The sequence below is a fragment of the Apium graveolens genome, chromosome 6 (genome assembly GCF_009905375.1).
Source record: "Apium graveolens cultivar Ventura chromosome 6, ASM990537v1, whole genome shotgun sequence".
Taxonomy (NCBI): Eukaryota; Viridiplantae; Streptophyta; class Magnoliopsida; order Apiales; family Apiaceae; genus Apium; species Apium graveolens.
In genome coordinates, this window is record NC_133652.1 from 70,267,977 (window position 1) to 70,288,495 (window position 20,519).

General features: G+C 37.5%; 2 protein-coding genes and 1 non-coding gene across 5 annotated transcripts; 2 read left to right on the top strand and 1 right to left on the bottom strand.

Annotated features, from left to right (window-relative positions):
- Positions 1 to 2,416: 2,416 nt before the first annotated feature.
- On the top strand, positions 2,417 to 6,745 carry LOC141667024 (hexokinase-1-like). The gene is made up of 9 exons (XM_074473316.1): positions 2,417 to 2,849; positions 3,335 to 3,485; positions 3,573 to 3,755; positions 4,482 to 4,556; positions 4,707 to 4,862; positions 4,989 to 5,087; positions 5,190 to 5,320; positions 5,833 to 5,914; positions 6,091 to 6,745. Exons 1-9 carry the CDS (start codon positions 2,587 to 2,589, stop codon positions 6,424 to 6,426), a joined length of 1,476 nt encoding a protein of 491 aa, XP_074329417.1. The 5' UTR covers positions 2,417 to 2,586; the 3' UTR covers positions 6,427 to 6,745.
- Positions 6,746 to 6,886: 141 nt separating this feature from the next.
- Positions 6,887 to 10,262, bottom strand: LOC141667813 (auxin-responsive protein IAA26-like). 3 transcript variants are annotated; one of them, XM_074474436.1, is made up of 6 exons: positions 9,628 to 10,259; positions 8,917 to 9,440; positions 7,801 to 8,075; positions 7,560 to 7,701; positions 7,362 to 7,426; positions 6,887 to 7,201 (listed from the first exon to the last, which is right to left on the bottom strand). In XM_074474436.1, the coding sequence occupies exons 2-6, from the start codon at positions 9,408 to 9,410 to the stop codon at positions 7,194 to 7,196; spliced, it is 984 nt and encodes a 327-aa protein (XP_074330537.1). In that variant the 5' UTR covers positions 9,411 to 9,440; positions 9,628 to 10,259; the 3' UTR covers positions 6,887 to 7,193. The 3 variants fall into 3 exon arrangements, with proteins under 3 accessions (XP_074330537.1, XP_074330536.1, XP_074330538.1); XM_074474435.1 differs by having other exon boundaries at positions 8,917 to 10,259; XM_074474437.1 differs by lacking the exons at positions 6,887 to 7,201; positions 7,362 to 7,426 and having other exon boundaries at positions 7,560 to 7,676; positions 8,917 to 10,262.
- Positions 10,263 to 18,825: 8,563 nt separating this feature from the next.
- Positions 18,826 to 18,932, top strand: LOC141669235 (small nucleolar RNA R71). The gene has a single exon (XR_012553525.1). It is a non-coding gene; the product is annotated as a small nucleolar RNA R71 (small nucleolar RNA).
- Positions 18,933 to 20,519: the final 1,587 nt, after the last annotated feature.

Below are 20,519 nucleotides of genomic sequence, written 5' to 3' on the forward strand. Positions count from 1 at the left end.
ATTCAGCCCTGAAGGGCTATGTGAAGCATGTGAAAAAGGAAAATCAAAGAAAGCATCACACAAGAAGAAGACAGTATCTGATATAGCTGAACCACTACAACTCTCTAGCATCTACAATGTTACCTGCTCTCTTTAGGGACCGCCAAGAACGCTCTTGCAAGCGGTGCACCTAAGTCTGACCATCTTCTTACTTAACTGTCATGGTTAGATCAAAGCAAATAAATGAGCACAAAAGCTCACCAAGTAATTATATAAACAGTTCTATAGATTAATAACATTAGCAATAGCAGTTTCTGAGGCATTCTACTTTTAAATTTTTAGGTGGCAATTCTCTATCTTTGACTATGTAATGGCTATGAAGAAAGTTTTGGGCTTTCAAGAGTCAAGGCTCAGGATAGGGTGAAAGCCGACATTCATCACTAATCATTAGGAGGACTTTAAAGTGTTTCTTGACAGAGGGAAATAATTGTCCGAATATAAATATGATTGATTCTAAACCCTAAATCGAACTCGATCACACACAACACACACATGCAGACATGTATGTATATAAATATGATATGGGGAACTCAAATCTCAACTAATATTGAGTTTTAATGGAAGAATCGATGAGAGTAAGGGAGAGAGAGAATACCGAGAGTAGAGAGAGAGAAGAGAGCTCGAGAAAGCGAGAAAAGAGAGAGAGAGAGAGAGAGAGAGAGAGAGAGAGAGACGGTGGGGAAAGAAAAAGGCGAGGAAGGGAGTATATATATATATATATATATAACATTCTAGGGGTAAAATGGAAATTAATAAAATCTTTTCTTTCTTTCTCTTTCTATTTTGATTTATAATTGATTAAAATAATATAGTTTATCTCCACTTAATCACAAATAATTAAACTTTCCTTTTTATATAAAAAACACAAAACTAACTCTCTTCTTACACTCTATACAAATTATTGCACAATAAATTATTTAATATGAATTTTCACAAATACCCCAAATAATATAAATAAATTCTATAAAATCATTTTAAAATCTCAAATCATTAATCTAAATCCAACTATTACTTTTAAAAGTCCCTTGGACTATTTTGAAAGCAACAAAGCAAATTTCATACCTTGATCACATTTCTATAATTTTATAAAAATATTTTGAGATCAATAAAATCCTTAAAATCCCTTTTAAAAACATTTAAAAAATAAAACCGATCTCAAATTCGAACATGCACACATCAAACAATATGTAAACACATAGGATCATCACATATATTTCACATTCACACTTTTAAATATTTTTATCCCTTGTTAATACAGGTTTCATTTAACCTGACGGCCCGACGACACAGCTTAATCCTTAAGCTGACTCATCGAATTGGAACGAGTGCCTTTACGTTCCCAATCACTATTATACAATAACGACAATTAACCACAAAATCAATTATCCTTTTATTTAATCACATAATTTCACAATTATTACACAAAATTATACTTTATTCACTTAATCACATCGCGAAATTCTCAGTCGCTACAACACGGGTTTTAGGCTAGTATATTATTAAAGACGAAATATTGAAAGTTTGATTGTTGTTCATTGGTCACCTTTATTTTGACAACTCTAAATCTGTAATTATATTTAACATAAAACACTCTTCTTACTAAACTAATACTCGCAATATAATTATATAAATACAAATAGAATTAAATATGTATAATGATTTTTAGCTGTAACACAATAATATATATATACTATTGACCGTGCCAAAAAAATTATACTATTGAGCCGGTATAAAACAAAATAATTAAATATGTATAATGGTCTCTTACTAGAAAAAAATGTACTAATCACCCTGGTCAAAAAAATCATCCTATCGAATCGATCTAAAACAAAATTACATTAGAATAATTGGTGCTAGGAAAACAACCCGGGATAGAAGAAAATAATATCTCCGAACAAAATGATATATAAGATTTATGTGGACTAAAATATAATATTCAATCGAGTTAAAATAAAATTAAAGATATTAAATTATAAAGACACCGTACTAAGATAGTACTCCTAATCAACATATTGGATAAAAAGAAAAGCATCATAAAGAATCAAAATATTTTAAACGGAGACTTTTGAAAACAAAGTTTTCTATACCAAGTACCATTCACACGTAAAGTAACGATAATAATAATACGTTATTCTTACATACCTGGAAAATTGGATGAGAGAATATGAATATGAATATATCTTCCCATTTTCTTTCAAAAACTAATATTTTTAGAATATTAGTACTAATATTTTAGACGTCGGTTTACAAAGATTCCTTATTAAATTACAACTTAACCCCCACCAAATATGTCTCTAATTACCATTTACCATTACTAATTAATCTTTGATTCCTTTCCCAACATTTAACTCCCTCGGAGAGTACAAGTACTTTACTTACACACACACCCACGCAACAATTAAAAAACACACACAGAATCAATCAAATCAAATCTCAATCTCAATTACACACATATATATAGCTCTTTCATTCCTCCAATTTTCTTACACCAGTTCAATTTGATCTACTAGATTATTCTTATAATTATTGTAAGAGTAATAATTAGTGATGGGTAAGGTGGCAGTGACGGCAGCGGTGATAGGCGGCGCCGCCGTGTGTGCGGCGGTGGCTTTGGTTGTTCGGCACCAGCTTCGTAATTCTCGAAGAGCTGCTGCTATTTTAAAGGAGTTTGAACAGAAGTGTGGGACCCCCAGTTCAAAATTGAAACAGGTGGCAGATGCTATGACGGTGGAGATGCACGCTGGACTTGCTTCTGAAGGCGGTAGTAAACTCAAAATGCTTATTAGCTTTGTTGATAATCTCCCCACTGGGTATATCACTTACACTTATTTGATTTTTGATTTTAATTTTTTTTTTTTTGGTGATTGAGTGATTTTGTGATTCTAGTTGTTAATAATGTGGTATTGAGTAGTTTGGTGTGTTGTTTTGTGGTAAAGTTTACGACTTTTTGTTGAATGGGGTGAATTGTGTTATTAGCTTTGTTGCGGTAGATGTATTTGAGAGGAAGTTGGAACTGAATTGAAGATGTAAGCAATGTTGATAATTTTCATACTGGGTGCATCGCCTAGACTTAATTATTTTAGATTTTTTATTGTTTTGTTTTTGTGATTTAAGTAATCTTGTGATTCTAGTTGTGAAAATGTGGTATTGAGTAGTTTGGTGGTTGAGTTTTTGACTTTTTGTTGAATGGGGTGATTTGTGTTATTGCTTGGTTGTGGTAGATGTAGTTCATAGGAAGTTGTAAGTGAATCGAAGAGGGTAATTGGGACTTATGAGTGGTGTTATTCTGTTGAAGTGCTGAGGAAGGTGTGTATTATGCATTGGATCTTGGAGGAACGAATTTCCGGGTCTTGCGGGTGCAATTGGGAGGGGCGAATGGTGGTGTTGTTGATCAAGAATTTGCGGAGGTGTCAATTCCTCCGAATTTGATGGTTGGGACATCGCAGGTGAGTATGTTGGCTAAACTTTACTACTTGCATTGTTTTAGAGTTTTGATAGGTGTGAAACTAAGGCGCTTTACGATTTCTTTTCAGGAACTTTTTGATTATATTGCAGCAGAACTTGCAAAGTTTGTTGCTCAAGAAGGTGACAGATTTCAACTTCCTGCTGGTAGGAAGAGGGAATTAGGTTTCACCTTCTCTTTCCCTGTGATGCAAAATTCAATTGTTTCTGGGACACTTATGAGGTGGACCAAAGGTTTCTCTATTGATGATGCGGTTAGTGCTGATTCCTTGGGCCTTTTCTCTATATGCACGCAAGCTACAATCTTTTTTTGTTTATTGCAATAGTTTGGTCAGATAGGTATTTATCCAGATACATGTCTATGAATGAAGGCCATACTTGGTGGAGTAGTTAGGTATCTACGTCATATCCACTAGGTCAAGGGGTTGAACCCTAGGAAACAGCTTTTTAAATGAGAAATAAAGGTAGGGCTGGGCATGACCTTTGCATGAATAATACGTGTTTTTGTGTGCGCTATTTATTAATATCAGTTTCTCATTTTAAGTTGATTAGTTAAATAACAAGTTATATCTAAATGATAGCTCTTTGTTGATCATAATTTGGCAAGTCCGAAAACTGAAATAACCTTGTGAAAGCTAATTGTAGTAACAATTGGTGTGAGGAATGGATAGCTCACTTCAGACCCTGTGTTATGTTTATGTCCCAAATTAGTGACTTGCCTGGCTTTTGTCTCTTCTGGTATTGTGAACATGATTGGAGACTATATGCCACAAGTCACCTAATCTGGGTAATGTATAATTTGTAAAAGTATATCATCCATCTTTTGAATTTATTGCAGATGTTAAAAACCACTCATGATCATTTCACTTGAACTTCTAGGTCACACATATTACTATGATATTCACTGGTAAACCAGCATGTGCTGGTTAACTTTTACCTTAATTTTTTGGTGTCTCACTGAACTAGTTTCACTGGTGTAGGTTGGTAAAGACGTGGTAGCCGAACTATCAAGTGCCATGGAAAGACAAGGTGTTGAAATGCATGTGTCTGCTCTGGTAAATTAAACTTCTTTGTTATTGAAAGTTATGTGCTGTATAATAGACAGTCCTTTGTTTGTATTACATGGCAAAACATTTGTTATGTTAATCTGTTGGCATATCATGATATTTTCTAGTAAGGGTTTTAATTTCTTATATTATCACTAGGTTAACGACACGGTTGGCACATTAGCTGGGGGTAGGTACACCAACAAGGATGTTGCAGTGGCAGTTATTATGGGCACCGGAACTAATGCAGCTTATGTGGAGCGTTCTCAAGCAATACCCAAGTGGCATGGCCCTCAACCTGAATCAGGAGAGATGGTAAGCAGTTTTTGGCCAGCATTGTTGAATTTCAAATTCAGTTCTTCGTTGTAAGTTTTGAAATTAAGGTGGTAGGATATTCTGGTGTGTGGCAGTAGTTAATTTTCTGGTTCCTTCATGTTTTAGGTTATAAACATGGAATGGGGTAATTTCCGGTCGTCACATCTTCCCCTGACAGAGTATGATCATGCACTGGATGCTGAAAGTCTAAACCCTAGTGAACAGGTGATTATATTTTCCATGAATGTAGACTGTAGTAACATATTGACAGTCAGTATGCTGTTACACACAGTTCCGTGTTTCTTAATTCTCTTTTCTATTTTGCAGATATTTGAGAAGTTAACTTCTGGAATGTATCTGGGAGAGATTGTTCGCAGAGTTTTATGTAGGATGGCAGAGGAATCTGCCCTTTTTGGTGACACTGTTCCACCAAAACTGACGACTCCATTTATATTAAGGTATGTATCCAAAAAGTTTTTCCAATTAAATCTGTCTTGATCTTTAGTTTTCTGCTTTGTATTCTTTAGCCATTAACGGGTATTGTATCAAGAGTCTATAGAAGTATTGTGTTATTCAATCAAGACTTTTAAAATGTCTTTAAAAGTAAGACGGTATTGAATTCAGACATTCATAGACTCTTTACGAGTATTCTGTTTTTCAAATTTCGAAAAGTCAATGACTTTCAACAAAACTAATAACTATGTCACTTACAAAAAAAAAATTCGTGCCCTTTTCCATAAAATTTGGCATGACTTCATAACTCCGTGGAAAGTCATCTAAAATTTCAATAACTCTGTAGAAGTTATTAATAGTATGTAAATTCCACAAAGTCATTGACCTCAAAAAAGTCATTAAAAGTATTAATACCATACCACCCCCTTGGTCTTATTATATCTTACCTACATCAATATGGTCGAGTCATATCATATAATGTACACTGAGCTGTTGCATCCTTTCTTGTGATATGCAGAACGCCTGACATGTCTGCGATGCATCATGATACATCGTCCGACCTGAAGGTGGTGGGAAATAAATTGAAGGATATCTTGGAGGTATGCATTAGTTTTTGACCTTAATGTTGGCAAAAAAAAACCCGCTGCCAAAAGGCTTATAATCTTTAGAGCAATTACAAAAATATTAAATATAACAAATTTAGTGTCATCTCTTATTTGACAACCTATGTATCATCAATTATGTAGCCCGAAACTTTTTGTTCTTGTTGTTGTAGATTTCCAACACTACTCTGAAGGTGAGGAAGGTCGTGGTTGAGTTATGCAATATCGTCGCCATACGTGGTGCCCGACTTGCTGCTGCTGGAATCTTGGGCATACTAAAGAAATTGGGTAGAGATACTTTCAGAGATGGGGATGCACAAAGGACAGTTATAGCTATGGATGGTGGATTATATGAGCATTATACTGCATATCGTGAGTGTTTGGAATCCACATTAAAAGAGCTGCTTGATGACAAAGTCGCGGAACACATAGTCTGTGAGCATTCCAATGATGGCTCAGGCATTGGGGCTGCACTTCTTGCTGCTTCGCATTCCTGGTATCTCAGCTAATTTGGAAATAAGGATCGGGCATTGGATTTTGTCAAAGGAGATTATCCCTGTTCTGCATTTTCTTCTTGGTACTTTTTCATTCTTTTTCGAAGCCGAACTGTTCGGTTGTTTATCATCAGATTAGATTTTAGTTGTTCAAACAATTTATTGCGCCTATATATATAATAAGAGCCTTCATTGATCTTAAGATAAGAGCTTTCAGTGATCTTAAGCATAGTCATGATGCTTTCAGCTATTAAACTTGGAGCTGTTAATCTTTGACTGCTACTCTTGATGAAAATTCTGAAGGTGCTTTTTTTCACCATCTTAATCAAGTTCACCATGCTGTCCAAGTGCTGTTCTATTAGCGCTCTGCTTTAATTTGGTCTAACAATATATATTTGCTTAGATTTATAACTGTGAAAAATTACGGTCGAAAATTCAGTGGTGATGATTTTTACATATACTATCGTGACCAAACGTTTAGGGTGGATAAACGTATAAAGTTTATAGCCAAAAATGTCCAACAGATGAGGAAAACGTCCACAAACAGTGACATTTTCTTAAGAATTATATACACGGCACTGTCAATTAGTTGGTAAAGAGAAACAGAAGAAAAAACAAGTACTCCCGGCATCTTTGTCATAGTCAAAGTGCCTTTCATTTTCATTACGCATCAAAATTCAATGTGAATACAGCTAATTTATCTAATCTTCCTCCGAAGTCCTTAATCAAGTAATCTTCTTCGTGATGTACTGATGCATCAGGTTGGTTCCTTTTCTTGCTTACTACCCATCTGCCAAAAAAAAAAAACAAGAGAAAAAGACCACGTCAGCTAATTATGTTCTAATTCTAATTCTTTTTCCGAGGGGCTCCTCGTGTGTGTTTCATTTTCTTCTGTCGTTGGCAATCATCAAGTTCAGGCAAGCTAGAATTTAAGTAGAAGGAATACTCACATAGCAGAGAAGAAAGTTCAGAGCTTTTCAACACACGTAATCTCTTGACCGTGGACACAAACATACTGCACAATACAAGTATCAAACGAGAAGTTACTTCAGATGATGGTACATACACCTTTTATAAAAAAAATAAGTACGGAATTAAACTGAAATGTATACTGAGAGAGAGAGAGAGAGAGTGTCGCGAAATATTACTTCCATGGGACGTCTCCGACAAGCATCCTATCACCTTCATTATCCTCGTAAACAAGTGTGTACTCCCCACTCCAATCTAACACTCCTGTAATAGCCGTCTCCCCATCTTCATATTTGCTGTAATCCGAGGGATTAGTTTGAGCTAAACAATGAAACAATGAGGGTCAATAACTATACCCTGCTTAAGTGAACTACTAAAAAAACAGTGGAACTAGTAAACATAATGTACACCCAGAATAACCTGCCAAGAGGCCTCTGAAGAGTTCATCCACCGCAGAAGATAATTTTCCATAGCTGTCATAAGCATTAAGATTTACTTTTCTTCCAATAGGGACTCCATCCATATTGATCTTCACAAACAAACCTTTTTGGCTACTGTGATTTTGCTGTTTGCTGGCAATCTTCTCTGAAACCTCATTCCTTGCCTCAGATTGAACTGACAGCTTTGAAGCACAGGCAATTGCACGATTCTTCCTGAATGATCGAATTGGAGGCCATCCAACAACTGGAGCAATTCTGTATTACATATATATATATATATATATATATATATATATTTGTTAGATCATATTGTGAAACTTAGCCTGAACTAGACACCATAAATGAATTATTTTAAGTAGATTAAAGCAAGATGTAAGTAATTAAGCAAAACACTAATTTAGGCACACAAATCATGAGCAAAAGAATAGGACAGAACCAACAACAATACAAAATGGATGCAAATATTCAATGTACTGCAAGAATACAGAAGAAAAAGTACCATACACGAGCGCACACAATAAGCACTAACTCCCATGGGTTTGGTGCATTTTGATTGGTCATCTAATCATAAATATTAATGGACCCCCCGCATTTACAACAACTCCACCAATAAAAATGCACAAAACTCATAAAATTTAGTGTTTATTGTGTGCATTAGAAAGACCGCTCGGATAAAGGCACAAGCCAAGCAAAGTGAGGGATCTTTTTGTGAAAGTACAATACATTGACTAAAGATTATGTAATCAGAACAGTTATGAGAACCAAAAAAAATTCAAAATATCTAGTAGATAGTGGACTAAATGCAGTAAAGGACTACATTAAAAGGATCACTCCAAATCACTGTATAGGACATGAGTATTATTTCCACTGTTGATCTTCTCCAAATCATACAGGAGTTCATTACACCTAATAATGTAGTTTTCAAAAATAAAATATACAATATAGTTAAAGCTCTATCTTTTGATGCATGGAGCCGTGGACCACAGCTAACCATAAACATAACAGGGTGAAGTGAATATCCTCTGCCCAAAATAAAAACAAAACAATTTCAAAGGAATATTATTTTTTTTAAAAAAACTGGGTAAGTAAAGAGTACCTTTTCTGAGAGTTATTGGTAACAACAGCTGTATTTTCTGCAGAAGATAGTGAAAATCCTTTGTTTTCTGCATTCTGCAATTCTACCATTACTTTATGACTGCCATAGTCCTTGATCTGTAATGATTCTTTCCCCATTGCAGGGGGCAAACTTTGTTTGTATTGAGAAGAAGCAGATGTTGACCATGGTGATAATGCTATTGTATTCCCAAGAACTTGTGTATTATATTCGGAGGATGAAGATGAAGTTGACAAGTTATGATGATTTTCAATATTAATCCAAGTGTTTTCCTGAGAATCAGTAGCTAAAAAGAACCCTTTGTTTGAGGCATTGTTCATGTGACCAAGGGAGTGTAGTGCAGAAGGGTCATTTGTTTTTATGGCCCAATCTTCTTCACCCGGTGGACCAAGTCTCAGCTCTAGCTTCCCTTCCTCAGAATCCCATTCTCTACTAGCTTCTGAAATTATGTCACTTTTTCTTGAAAACTTCTTCATCTTTAAAATGATGACTGAATTAACAAGTGCCTTGAAGATGAGGGTGAACAAGTTAAGATTGATAAGCACTTCTAAAAGAAAATGAAAGCATACCCAAATTACAAAACCCAAAAAAAAACACAGGATGCTCTTAACTTAGATTTCACCAAACAAAACTTGAGATATTTATTACTATATTAAAAAGATAAAGAGGATGAACACTAGTTCGGCAGCTCACCTTGAGCTACCACTCAACCGAAGCTATAGTGAAGAGAGTTGGAAACTTTAAGCACAATAAAAACCTTGAGATTTGGAAGTGGCTAAGCTAAACCTGAAGAAGAGAAGACTACTCTGCTAAAGACAAAGTAAACGTAGTTAAAAATGAGCGAGAGAACTTGAAGATGATGTTTATTTGTTTATGAATGAGTTTACATTCTATAATAAGGGTGACGTGTGTGTATGTGAGGATTCAAGAAAGAGAGCAGCTAGGATAAGTAGCTATTGAGAGATGAAACAGAAAGCTAAAACGAGGATAGGTACTAGGTAGGGAGGAGGAGAAAGCAAAAGGCTCTGAGAGAGAGAGATGGTAGTCTCTGCCTTATTAAAGCTTAAAGAGGAAGGATAGTGAGAAAGAAAGAAAGAAGATTAATAGAAAGAGGGAGCATTATAGGAGCACGCAACCCTTTGTATTGGTCATGTAGTTGAGGAACCAAAGCAAGCTGACTTTCTTATGTCATCTTCATCTCTACATACATGCATGCTTTGTATTTGTATAGTATGTACTGCATCTGCATCTGCATCTGCATATCATGTTATATACTTCTATGCTAATGCTATACTACTAACGACATGCAAGACAAACTCCATTCTCTGTTTCTCTATCGACTACAATATGTATGTCACTTCTGTCTTTCTGTAATGCTGTATCTAGGATCGGTTATGTTTCAACTAATAGAATTACTAGGTTTATTAGCACTCTTCCCAAGAACACCCCCCCCCCTCTCCTTAATCTTCTTAACCTACTACAGGAGCCTTTATTAAGTAGCCTGAGCATGAGGAGGAGACATTAGTAATTTACTATACCAGTGTTTGGTGCAAGTATACAACTCAGCAAATCAGATACTCCTACTGTCCTACATCAGTTTGCTGAATATATATTTATGGAGCAGATGAGAGCAAATTTATTCAAAGTTTTGGCAGTGCTGCTACCTGCCTAGCCTATCAGTTGTAATTTTAAAGTAAAATCTAGATAAATATTCTTTTTTAGACTTTACAAATATAATAAATACTATACAAACTACTTTTCATTTAAAACACATTTCGTCAGTGCTTCGATAACTTATTTTAATAGTCATCAAGTCGATTAATTAGTAGAAGGTGATCTCGCAGCTGGCATCTTTTGAAACATCAATCGTGATGGTGTTACCAGAAATGGTTAGAAGCTTGCGCATAGACCAATTAGTAACTAATTTAAATGATTATAATCAACCAAGTAGTCGTGTACAAGCTTATGTTAATGTCATAGACTCGTAGTTGGTCAGTGATTAGGCAGATTATTATTATATAAACAAGCATGTTGGAATGTTGGAAGTGCTGCAGCGTGAACAGATCAAAAGTCCGTCCCAATTTATTTGTAATTTTTTATGATTAAATTAATTTAACTTTAATTAAAAAATTTATATAGTACATTATCAAAATATTTATAAAAATTATATATTTAGTTTAAATGTTTAATATGTATTTTTCAGTTTTCTAAAATAATTAAAGAATAAATTTTTATTTATTATCAAAATTAAGTTGATTTGATCATTAAATAAGATTGATAAATTGGACCATTAAGTACGATTTATTATGTCATCTAATCACACAATTATATGTTCAGAGGTTAATCTCATCTCATGAAATCACATTAAGGATTCAAAACATAAATTATTAGTCAATAAAACTCCCCCAACATGTTGACCATGTTGTCAGAACCGTTGTTGTTGTGCAAATGCATGTACAATAATAAGATTAAGTTACAACCTTAAGTAAATTGTATGATAATCTATATTTGCATTGTGTATTGTAATACCTAAATCTGTAAAAATGTAAATAAACTAGACTGGAGTATTTTTCTGTAAACAGTCTCAAGACTAAGAGTAAACTGAAGAAGCTGAAGTCAATGCACAATAAATAATAAATGAAGAGACTACTGAACAGGAAAATTATGGAAATAGAAGTCATCTCAAGTACCTGAATTTGATAGCACAAACTCAGGGGTAGAAAGAGAATGAAGGATCAACTAGTCATAATGATGAAGGCACCAGTCAACAAACTCACACCAAAAAATGGGATATGAGTCACAATCAAAATGCAATAATTGGTGATCCCAATGCTGGTATAAGGACCAGAAGTACAACTACTAATAAATGTCTGCATGCATGCTTTATGTCTCAAGTAGAGCCTAAGAAAACTAAAGAAGCTCTAATGGACCCTGATTAGATATCTGCCATGCAAGAAAAGCTTAATCAGTTTGAAAGAAACAAAGTTTGGGAGTTAGTTCCTGCACCAAAGAATATAAGTGTAATTGGAACAAAATGGTTCAGGAACAAGATGGATGAAAATGGTATAATTACCAGAAATAAAGCAAGGTTGGTTGCAAAAGGCTATTCACAGGAAGAACGAATTGATTATGATGAAACTTTTGCTCCAGTTGCAAGAATTGAAGCAATAAGGATTTTTCTAGCATTTGCTGCACATTAAAATTTCAAAGTGTATCAAATGGATGTCAAGAGTGTCTTCCTAAATGGTGAGTTAGAAGAAGAAGTTTATGTGCAACAGCCACCTGACTTTGAAGACCCAGAATTTCCAGATTTTGTGTACAAACTACTCAAGGCTCTATATGGACTAAAGCAGGCACCTAGAGTTTGGCATGACACACTGTCAGAATTCTTACTTAAACATGGTTTTACTAGAGGCACCATAGACAAGACTTTCTTCTATAAGAAGCATGGTGAGGATATGATCCTAGTTCAGATTTATATGGATGATATTATCTTTGGTTCTACAAATGATAAGCTTTGCCAAAGATTCTCTAAGCTTATGCAAAGTGAATATGAAATGAGTATGATGGGGGAATTAAGTTCATGCATCGCATCCATCCTCCTAGCTAAACGCCTACAATGCGTCGTACTCAAACCAGCACTGCCCTATGTTTCCTCCTGCTGCTGCTGCGATCCCGAAGGACCAGTCTCTCCCAACTCTACTCTCCATGTTGCCTTGCTCGCCTGTATCGTACCACCAACATATGCCTGAGGAGCTGTCCTTCCACCTGGCATATGGCCATAAGAATATCCAAGCCCCTTAGGATTGGGCTTCCCACCATACCACTCCGTCATATTCAACAGCGTCGAACTATCAATCGGGGCACTAGGGAGCTGCACCTGCTCATGTGCGGGCCAATGAACGCCAACCGCCATACACAACTTTGTCACAATGGACGCATAGGGTATCGAACCCGTAGTACTCCCTCGCAAGAACCTCAGAATACCCTGATGGATAACTATCCCAAGATCCACATAGTCTCCCTGCAGAATGCCCCATAACAAACATGCACGCTCCACAATAATCTCATGCACGTGAGAAGATGACATGATGTTAGCACAAATAAAAGAATTCCATGCACGTGCAAACCTGTTCATGCACGAAGCAGGGAACGTGGCATACTCATTCGTGCCCTTCTTGAACTTCCCATGAGTCTCAGGCACACACGGGGTAGCAACAATCAAATCCAAGTTAAACTCCTCCGGAGTCTTCTCGTTCTAGTTCTCCTGATCATGCCTCATCTCGAGCTGCTCAATCACCATACGAATAGCCTCAACACGGTACTCCACCGTCATCCCCCTAACCACCGTGAAACCATTCTTCTCCGCCTTAGCATTCGCGTAAAACTCACGCACCACACTCATGGGTACAACAGCGGGTGTCTCACAAAAAGCAACCCAGCCCATCTCCAAGATCATATCCAACAACTTACCATCTTTTCCTGATGGCATAAAACCACGCTCCTTGGCTATAGGCTTCAAAAGCAGCCGCACATACTCCTCCTCATCCTCGGGAGTTGAAAGTCTAGGCCTCATACCACCTGCACTCGAAGAATCAGTGGTGTTGCTGCTTACTTGAGTTCGCTGTCTTTTTGGTGACATTGAGATTGAATAAGTTTGAGAGAATAGAAGTTGTAAGAGAGATTTATGTGTTTGAGACTTTTGAGAAGTGATGGAGAACTTTGTGTATAAGTGTATGTATATATAGGAGATTCAGAGAGAATTAGTTACGGAAAAGGAGTGGGAATTGATTATGGGAATAATGGGTTTGATTTGGAGAGGGAAATTTGGGATGTGGATGAGTAAAATTCGGGTGGGAATTGATTTTGTATTAAAATTCTCGAATTTACACTCATTCTGACTTTTTTTTCGAACACAGGGACCCAGCACGGCCACACACTACCTTGGCGCGGCCGCGCCGTGCTTCTGACATTTCAGTGCGTCCGCCCGCGCTGCCGCCCCGCCAGACAGCGCGGGCGGACGCGCGCAGCTTCTGGAAAAATAACGCGGCTGCCCCACTCCACAGCGCGGGCGCGCCATGCTACTGTAGTTGGCCCTGAATTTTTTTTTATTTTTTTGATTTTTTTGTATTTTTCTCTTTTTTTTCTGCTTCCTCTACCTACTAATGTACAACAAACTTCGGTTGCCTCCCAAGAATCGCTTGGTTTACATCGTTAGCTTTACGTATAATCTCGAGATCAAGTAGACAATAAAACGACACTAACCACCTCACGATTTGCTGTATCTCCATAGTAGTGCTTCAACCTCTGACCATTTACTTTGAATGCTTCGCCTGGATCATTCTAAAAAATCTCCACAGCTCCATGTGGAAACACAGTTTTGATTATGAAAGGCCCGGACCAACTCGACTTCAATTTTCTAGGAAAAAGACGGAGACGAGAGTTAAATAACAGAACTTTTTGTCCCGACACAAATTATATGAGCACTAGACCCCTATCGTGCCACCTCTTGACTTTCTCCTTGTACATTTTGTTGTTTTCATATGCTTGAAGCCGGAATTCATCGAGTTCATTCAATTGAAACATTCTTTTCTTACCAGCTGCATCCAAATCAAGGTTCAACTTCTTCAAAGCCTAGTACGCTTTATGTTCAAGCTCCACAGGCAAATGACACCTCTAACCATAAACCAACTAAAATGGCAACATTCATAATGGAGTCTTGTATGTTGTTCTATATGCCCAAATAGCTTCATCAAGCTTCAAAGACCAGTCTTTCCTTGATGGACACACAAATTTCTCTAGAATACGCTTGATCTCCCTGTTAGACACCTCAGCTTGACCATTAGTCTGAGGATGGTAGGCTGTAGCAATGCGATGATTCACATTATACCTTTGCATTATGGCAGTGAACTTGCGATTACAAAAATGCGATCCCTCATCACTGATTATGACTCTTGGAGTCCCAAATTATGTGAATATCTGCTTATAAAGAAAATTAAGCACTACCTTTGCATCATTTGTCTTCAAAGCCTTGACTTCAACCCATTTCGACACATAATTGACCTCCAGCAAGATATATTGATTATTGCAAGATGAGAAAAACAGCCCCATGAAGTCGATTCCCCAAACATTGAAGACTTCAACCTCGAGAAGCATATTAAGAGGCATCTCATCCCTCTTGGATATATTACCCACACGCTGGCATCGATCACACTTCAAACAAATTGATGCGCATCCTTAAATAATGTAGGCCAGAAGAATCCCGCTTGAAGGACACGAGCTGTTGTCTTCTCTCCACCATAGTGGCCTCCATAAACAGTCGAATGGCAGTCTCGCAAGATCCCCCCTGTTTCGCTTACATCTCCTGATGATTTGGTCAGCTCCTTGCCTAAACAGATATGGGTCATCTCACATGTACCACTTCACCTCATGAAGAAACTTCTTCCTTTGAGCATAAAACAAATCTTGAGGCATGATATTACTCAAAAGGAATTTCACAATGTCTGGAAACCACGGTTCTTCCTCTTGCACTCCAAACAGCTGTTCATGGGGAAAAAACTCATTTATCAATGTCTTATCCTGCGAAGTCGCACTTGGATCTTCCAAATGAGAAAGATGATCAGGGACCTGATTCTCAGTACCTTTTCTGTCCTGATCTCTAATTCAAACTCCTGAAGCAAAAGAACCCATCTAATCAATCTAGGCTTCGAGTCCTTCTTCGAGACGAGATATCGAATTGTAGCGTGATCAGTGAAAACTGTCACCTTCGTCCCAAGCAAATAAGATCGAAACTTCTCAAAACCGTAGACAATGGCCAACAGTTCTTTCTTAGTAGTAGTATAATTCAGTTGAGCACCATTGAGGGTCTTACTAGCATAGTAGACCACATGAAATATGTTGTTCTTTCTCTGCCCAAGAATTGCTCCAATTGCATAGTCACTTGTATCGCACATCATCTCAAAAGGTTCATTCCAATCAGGTGCAGTTATGACAGGTGCCGTGATCAAACTCTTCTTCAAGAACTCAAAAGCAACTAGGCACTCATCATCAAACTTGAACGGGACATCCTTCTCCAGAAGATTGCGCAAAGGTTTAGAGATTTTTTAGAAGTCCTTGATGAACCGTCTATAAAAACCCGCATGACCAAGAAAGCTGCGAAATCCCTTAATAAAAATTGGTGGAGGAAGATTTTCGATGACCCCCACCTTGGTTTTGTCCACCTCAAGACCTTTACTAGAGACCTTATGATTGGTCTCAACACACCTTTTAAGAACGTCACAAAGATTCCGCAAGCACTCATCAAATGAATCTCCAAACACTGAGAAGTTGTCCATAAACACCTCCACATTATGACCAATCATATCAGAGAAGATGGCCATCATGCATCTCTGAAATGTGGTAGATGCACCACAAAAACCAAAAAAAACTCTTCTGAAGGCGAAAGTAGTAAATGGACAAGTGAAGGTAGTCTTTTCCTGATATTCTGGAGCGATACAAATATGATTATAGCCTTAATAGCCATTCTGAAGACAATAGTACTCATGCCCAGCCAACCTATCGAGCATCGATCAATAAAAGGCAGAGGGAAGTGATCCTTTCTCATGGCCTTGTTCAGCTTCCTGTAGTCCATGCAAACTCTCCACCCCGTGACTTTTCAAGTAGAAATGAGCTCATTCTTCTCATTAGCTACAACCGTGATACCTCCTTTCTTCGACATACATTGAACTTGACTCACCCAAGAACTGTCACATACGGGATTGATGATCCCTGCACCCAGCCACTTAAGAATTTCCTTCTTCACCACTTCCTTCATAATTGGATTAAGTCTTCTCTGTTGCTCAATAGTAGGCTTGCTGCCTTCCTCTAGCAGAATTTTATGCATGCAATAAGAAGGGTTGATTCCCTTAATATCTGCTATCGTCCATCCAATTATCGATTTCAACTCTCTCAGAATTCTTAAGAGTTTTTCCTTATCACTACCTGAAAGCTGAGATGTAATAATCACATGAAAAGTAGATACATCACCTAAAAAAACATACCTTAAGTGTTCAGGTAATGGTTTAAGCTCAAGTGTAAGAGCTTCCTGAACAGATGGCTTGAGGCGCTTTGGAGATTTGTTCAACTCCTCCATTCCAAAAGATTTAAAAGGCATATCCATCTTCCGCTTCCAGGGAGAAGCATTCAGATATTTCAACTTCTTATCACCTTCATCATCTTCACTATATGAATTCCCCAACAAGGCCTTTTCTAAGGCATCAGACCTTAGCAATCGATCAAGTTCTGAAGTAACCACATAATCGACCAACTCCACCTTTAAGCACTCCTCATTTTCCGTAGGGAATTTTATGGCATTGAACACATTAAAAGTTACATCCTGATCCAACACTCATATGGTGAGCTCACCCTTCTGCACATCTATCAAGGTTCATCCAGTAGCCAAGAACGGTCTTCCCAAGATTTTGGGAATCTTCTTATCCTCCTCGAAATCAAGAATTACAAAATTAGCAGGAAAGATGAGTTTATCCACCTTGACAAAGACATCCTCCACAATGCCTCGTGGATATGAAATAGAACGGTCGGCCAACTACAAGGTCATATAAGTCGGCTTTGGATCAGGTAAGTCCAACTTCTTGAAAATTGACAAAGGCATCAGATTGATGTTGGCTCCCAAGTCACATAAGCATTTGTCAAATGATAATTTTCCAATGGTGCAAGAAATAGTGAAGCTTTCAGGATCTTTAAGCTTCGGAGGCAACTTCTGTTACAACACAACACTGCATTCCTCCGTGAGAGCAACGTCTCTAAATCATCAAGCTTCACTTTTTGAGAAAGTATACCTTTCATAAACTTCGCATAAATAGGCATATGTTCAAGAGCTTCAGCGAAAGGTATGTTGATATGAAGATTCTTGAACACCTCCAGAAACTTCTCAAACTTCTTATCCAGCTTTTTCTTCTACAGCCTCTTAGGAAAGGGAGGTGGAGGATAAATCTATTTCTTCCCTGTATTACCCTCAGGAGGAGTGTATTTAACAGTAGTCTTCCTTGGTTCCACTTCTGCTTCCTTCTACACTTCTTCTTTAGCCACAGCTTCTTCATCCGAAACTTGAGAGTGCTCGGGATTCGCAACCTTCCCAGACCTCAATGTAATTGTCTTTACTTGCTCCTTAGCTTTCCTCTTTCCTGGCACTTTAGTGTCACTAGGGAGTGTACCAGGTTGACGATTTAGCAAGGCATTAGCAATTTGCCCAATTGATTTTCCAAGGTCTTGATAGAAACTGCTTGGCTTTTGCACATGAGCCTCAACTCCTCCAATTCAGATTTTTCATTAGACTGTTGTAGCTGGAGTTGCTGCCTTGGTGCATATTGCAGTTGCTGAAAACCAGGGGGGTTATACTGCTTTGCTGGATACTACTGATAAGGCTACTGAACCGCATTCTGAGTGTTGCTCCAACTAAAGTTAGGATGATTGCGGTTATTGGGATGATAGGTGGCTGGCACAGGTTATTGCGACCTATGAAAGTTGCTCACGAATTGAGTTGATTCACTAGAAATAGCACACTGCTCCGTCTCATGGGCACCATCACAAAGCTCACAGACACTAGTGATCTGATTAACTCCATTATTAGCCAAAGAATCCACCTTCATCGTCAAAGCCTTAAGCTTAACAGCTATAGCAGTAGCTGTATCTAACTCCAGAATTCCTGCTACCTTGCCCTGAGATAGTCTCTGAGTAGGATTCTGGTATTCATTAGCAGCCATCAGTTCAATCAATTCATAAGCTTCATCATAGCTTCTAGACCACAATGCTCCTCCTGATGCTGCATCAAGCATGGGTCTAGAAGTAGCACCCAATCCATTATAGAAACAGTTAATGATCATCCAGTCAGGCATCCCATGATTAGGGCACTTCCTAAGAATCTCGTTATAACGATCTCAAGCCTCACATAAAGATTCTCCAGATTGCTGAGCAAATTGAATAAGTGTGTTTCTGATCATAGCAGTCTTCGCCACAGGAAAAAATTTAGTAAAGAACTTTTGATCAAGATCCTCCCATTTGGTGATAGACCCTGATGGAAGAGAATGTAACCAGCACTTTGCTTTATCCCGCAGAGAGAATGGGAAAAGCCTCAACTTAATAGCATCTTCAAAAACTCCATTGAACTTTAAAGTGTCACAAATCTCGATGTAATCTCTGATGTGCATGTTGGGGTCTTCTGTTGGAGAACCTCCAAACTAAATTGAGTTCTGTATCATCTGAATCATGCTCGACTTGATCTCAAAGGTGTTAGCCGAGATGGCTGGTCGAACAATGTTAGACTGAATATCATTGATCTTCGATTGAGAGTAGCCCATCAACGCCTTTGGATTTGCTTCTGGTTCTCCCATTGCAATAAGAGTCTCTTCTTCTTTCTCAACTAAGATCTCTTCTTCAACTTTCTCCTCGACTACAACTTCTTCCTCAGCTTGATCCAGTGTTCTCTTACGAGACCGAGAATGCGTATGCATACACGCTCGCTAGAGTACCTGAAACACGACAAGGAATTAAGTAAGTAACAATGTCCGAGTCACTGAACTTAACGACCAATTATGACAAACACATAAACTAAAAATTAACACCGATATCCCCGGCAGCGGCGCCAAAAACTTGTTAGGGCTGAAACATGCGCTAATATTCACGCAAGTATACGCGATCGCAAGTAATATAGAATTAATTCTAGTTCGTTTCCATAGAGACTGGTTTAGGTTAATTTCAATCAATGTATATATGCAACAATGGTATGGTTATTATCCAATGCTAAGACGAATAACAAATTGAGGTTGTTTATAACTACAATTAACTAAGAGATTATACTAAAGAACATTAACTAAGAGATTAAAGAGAGTTGAATACTATATGACACAAACATGGGATTCTAACTTCATTAAATACTTCATTCAATAGCCTTTTCATTCTTAACCTTAACATGTAATGGTAAAAAGCAACCCAGCCCATCTCCAAGATCATCTCCAACAACTTACCATCTTTCTTTAATGGAAGAAAACCACACTATTTGGCTATAGGCTTCGAAAGCAGCCCCACATACTCCACCTTAGCCTCGGGAGTTGAAAGTCTAGGCCTCACACTACCTGCACTCGAAGAATCAATGGTGTTGCTGCTTGAGTTCGCTGTCCTTTTGGTGCCATTGAGATTGAATAAGTTTGAGAGAATAGAAGTTGTAAGAGAGATTTGTGTGTTTGAGAGTTTTGAGAAGTGATGGAGAAGTTTGTGTATAAGTGTATGTATATATAGGAGATTGGGAGATAATTAGTTAAGGAAAATATTATTCTCTAACAATACAACAAGAATTACTGAAGGGGGGTTGAATGTAATTCTGGCTACTTTTTCAAGATTTAAAAACTGTTCTAACTGAATATATATGTGTGTTTGATTTGCAGAGTGCAGAATGAAAGAATTATATAAATCAAAACACAAAGTAATAAAAATACAAGCTTTTAAAACTTTTTGGTGGATTTGAATGTATCCACCAGAGATATTGTCAGGAATATGTTGTGTACTTGAAGATAAACTCAACAAAACACCTT

What these genes read in the sequence shown, in the direction of transcription:
- LOC141667813 (XM_074474436.1), bottom strand. Translation starts at nt 9,410, where the DNA reads ATGAAGAAGTTTTCAAGAAAAAGTGACATAATTTCAGAAGCTAGTAGA. An exon ending in CTTCAGAGGCCTCTTGGCAG is followed by an intron (nt 7,702 to 7,800) that starts GTTATTCTGGGT and finishes TTCATTGTTTAG; the next exon opens with CTCAAACTAATCCCTCGGAT. An exon ending in GTCGGAGACGTCCCATGGAA is followed by an intron (nt 7,427 to 7,559) that starts GTAATATTTCGC and finishes TGTATTGTGCAG; the next exon opens with TATGTTTGTGTCCACGGTCA.
- LOC141667024 (XM_074473316.1), top strand. Translation starts at nt 2,587, where the DNA reads ATGGGTAAGGTGGCAGTGACGGCAGCGGTGATAGGCGGCGCCGCCGTG. An exon ending in GTTGATAATCTCCCCACTGG is followed by an intron (nt 2,850 to 3,334) that starts GTATATCACTTA and finishes ATTCTGTTGAAG; the next exon opens with TGCTGAGGAAGGTGTGTATT. An exon ending in AAATGCATGTGTCTGCTCTG is followed by an intron (nt 4,557 to 4,706) that starts GTAAATTAAACT and finishes TATTATCACTAG; the next exon opens with GTTAACGACACGGTTGGCAC.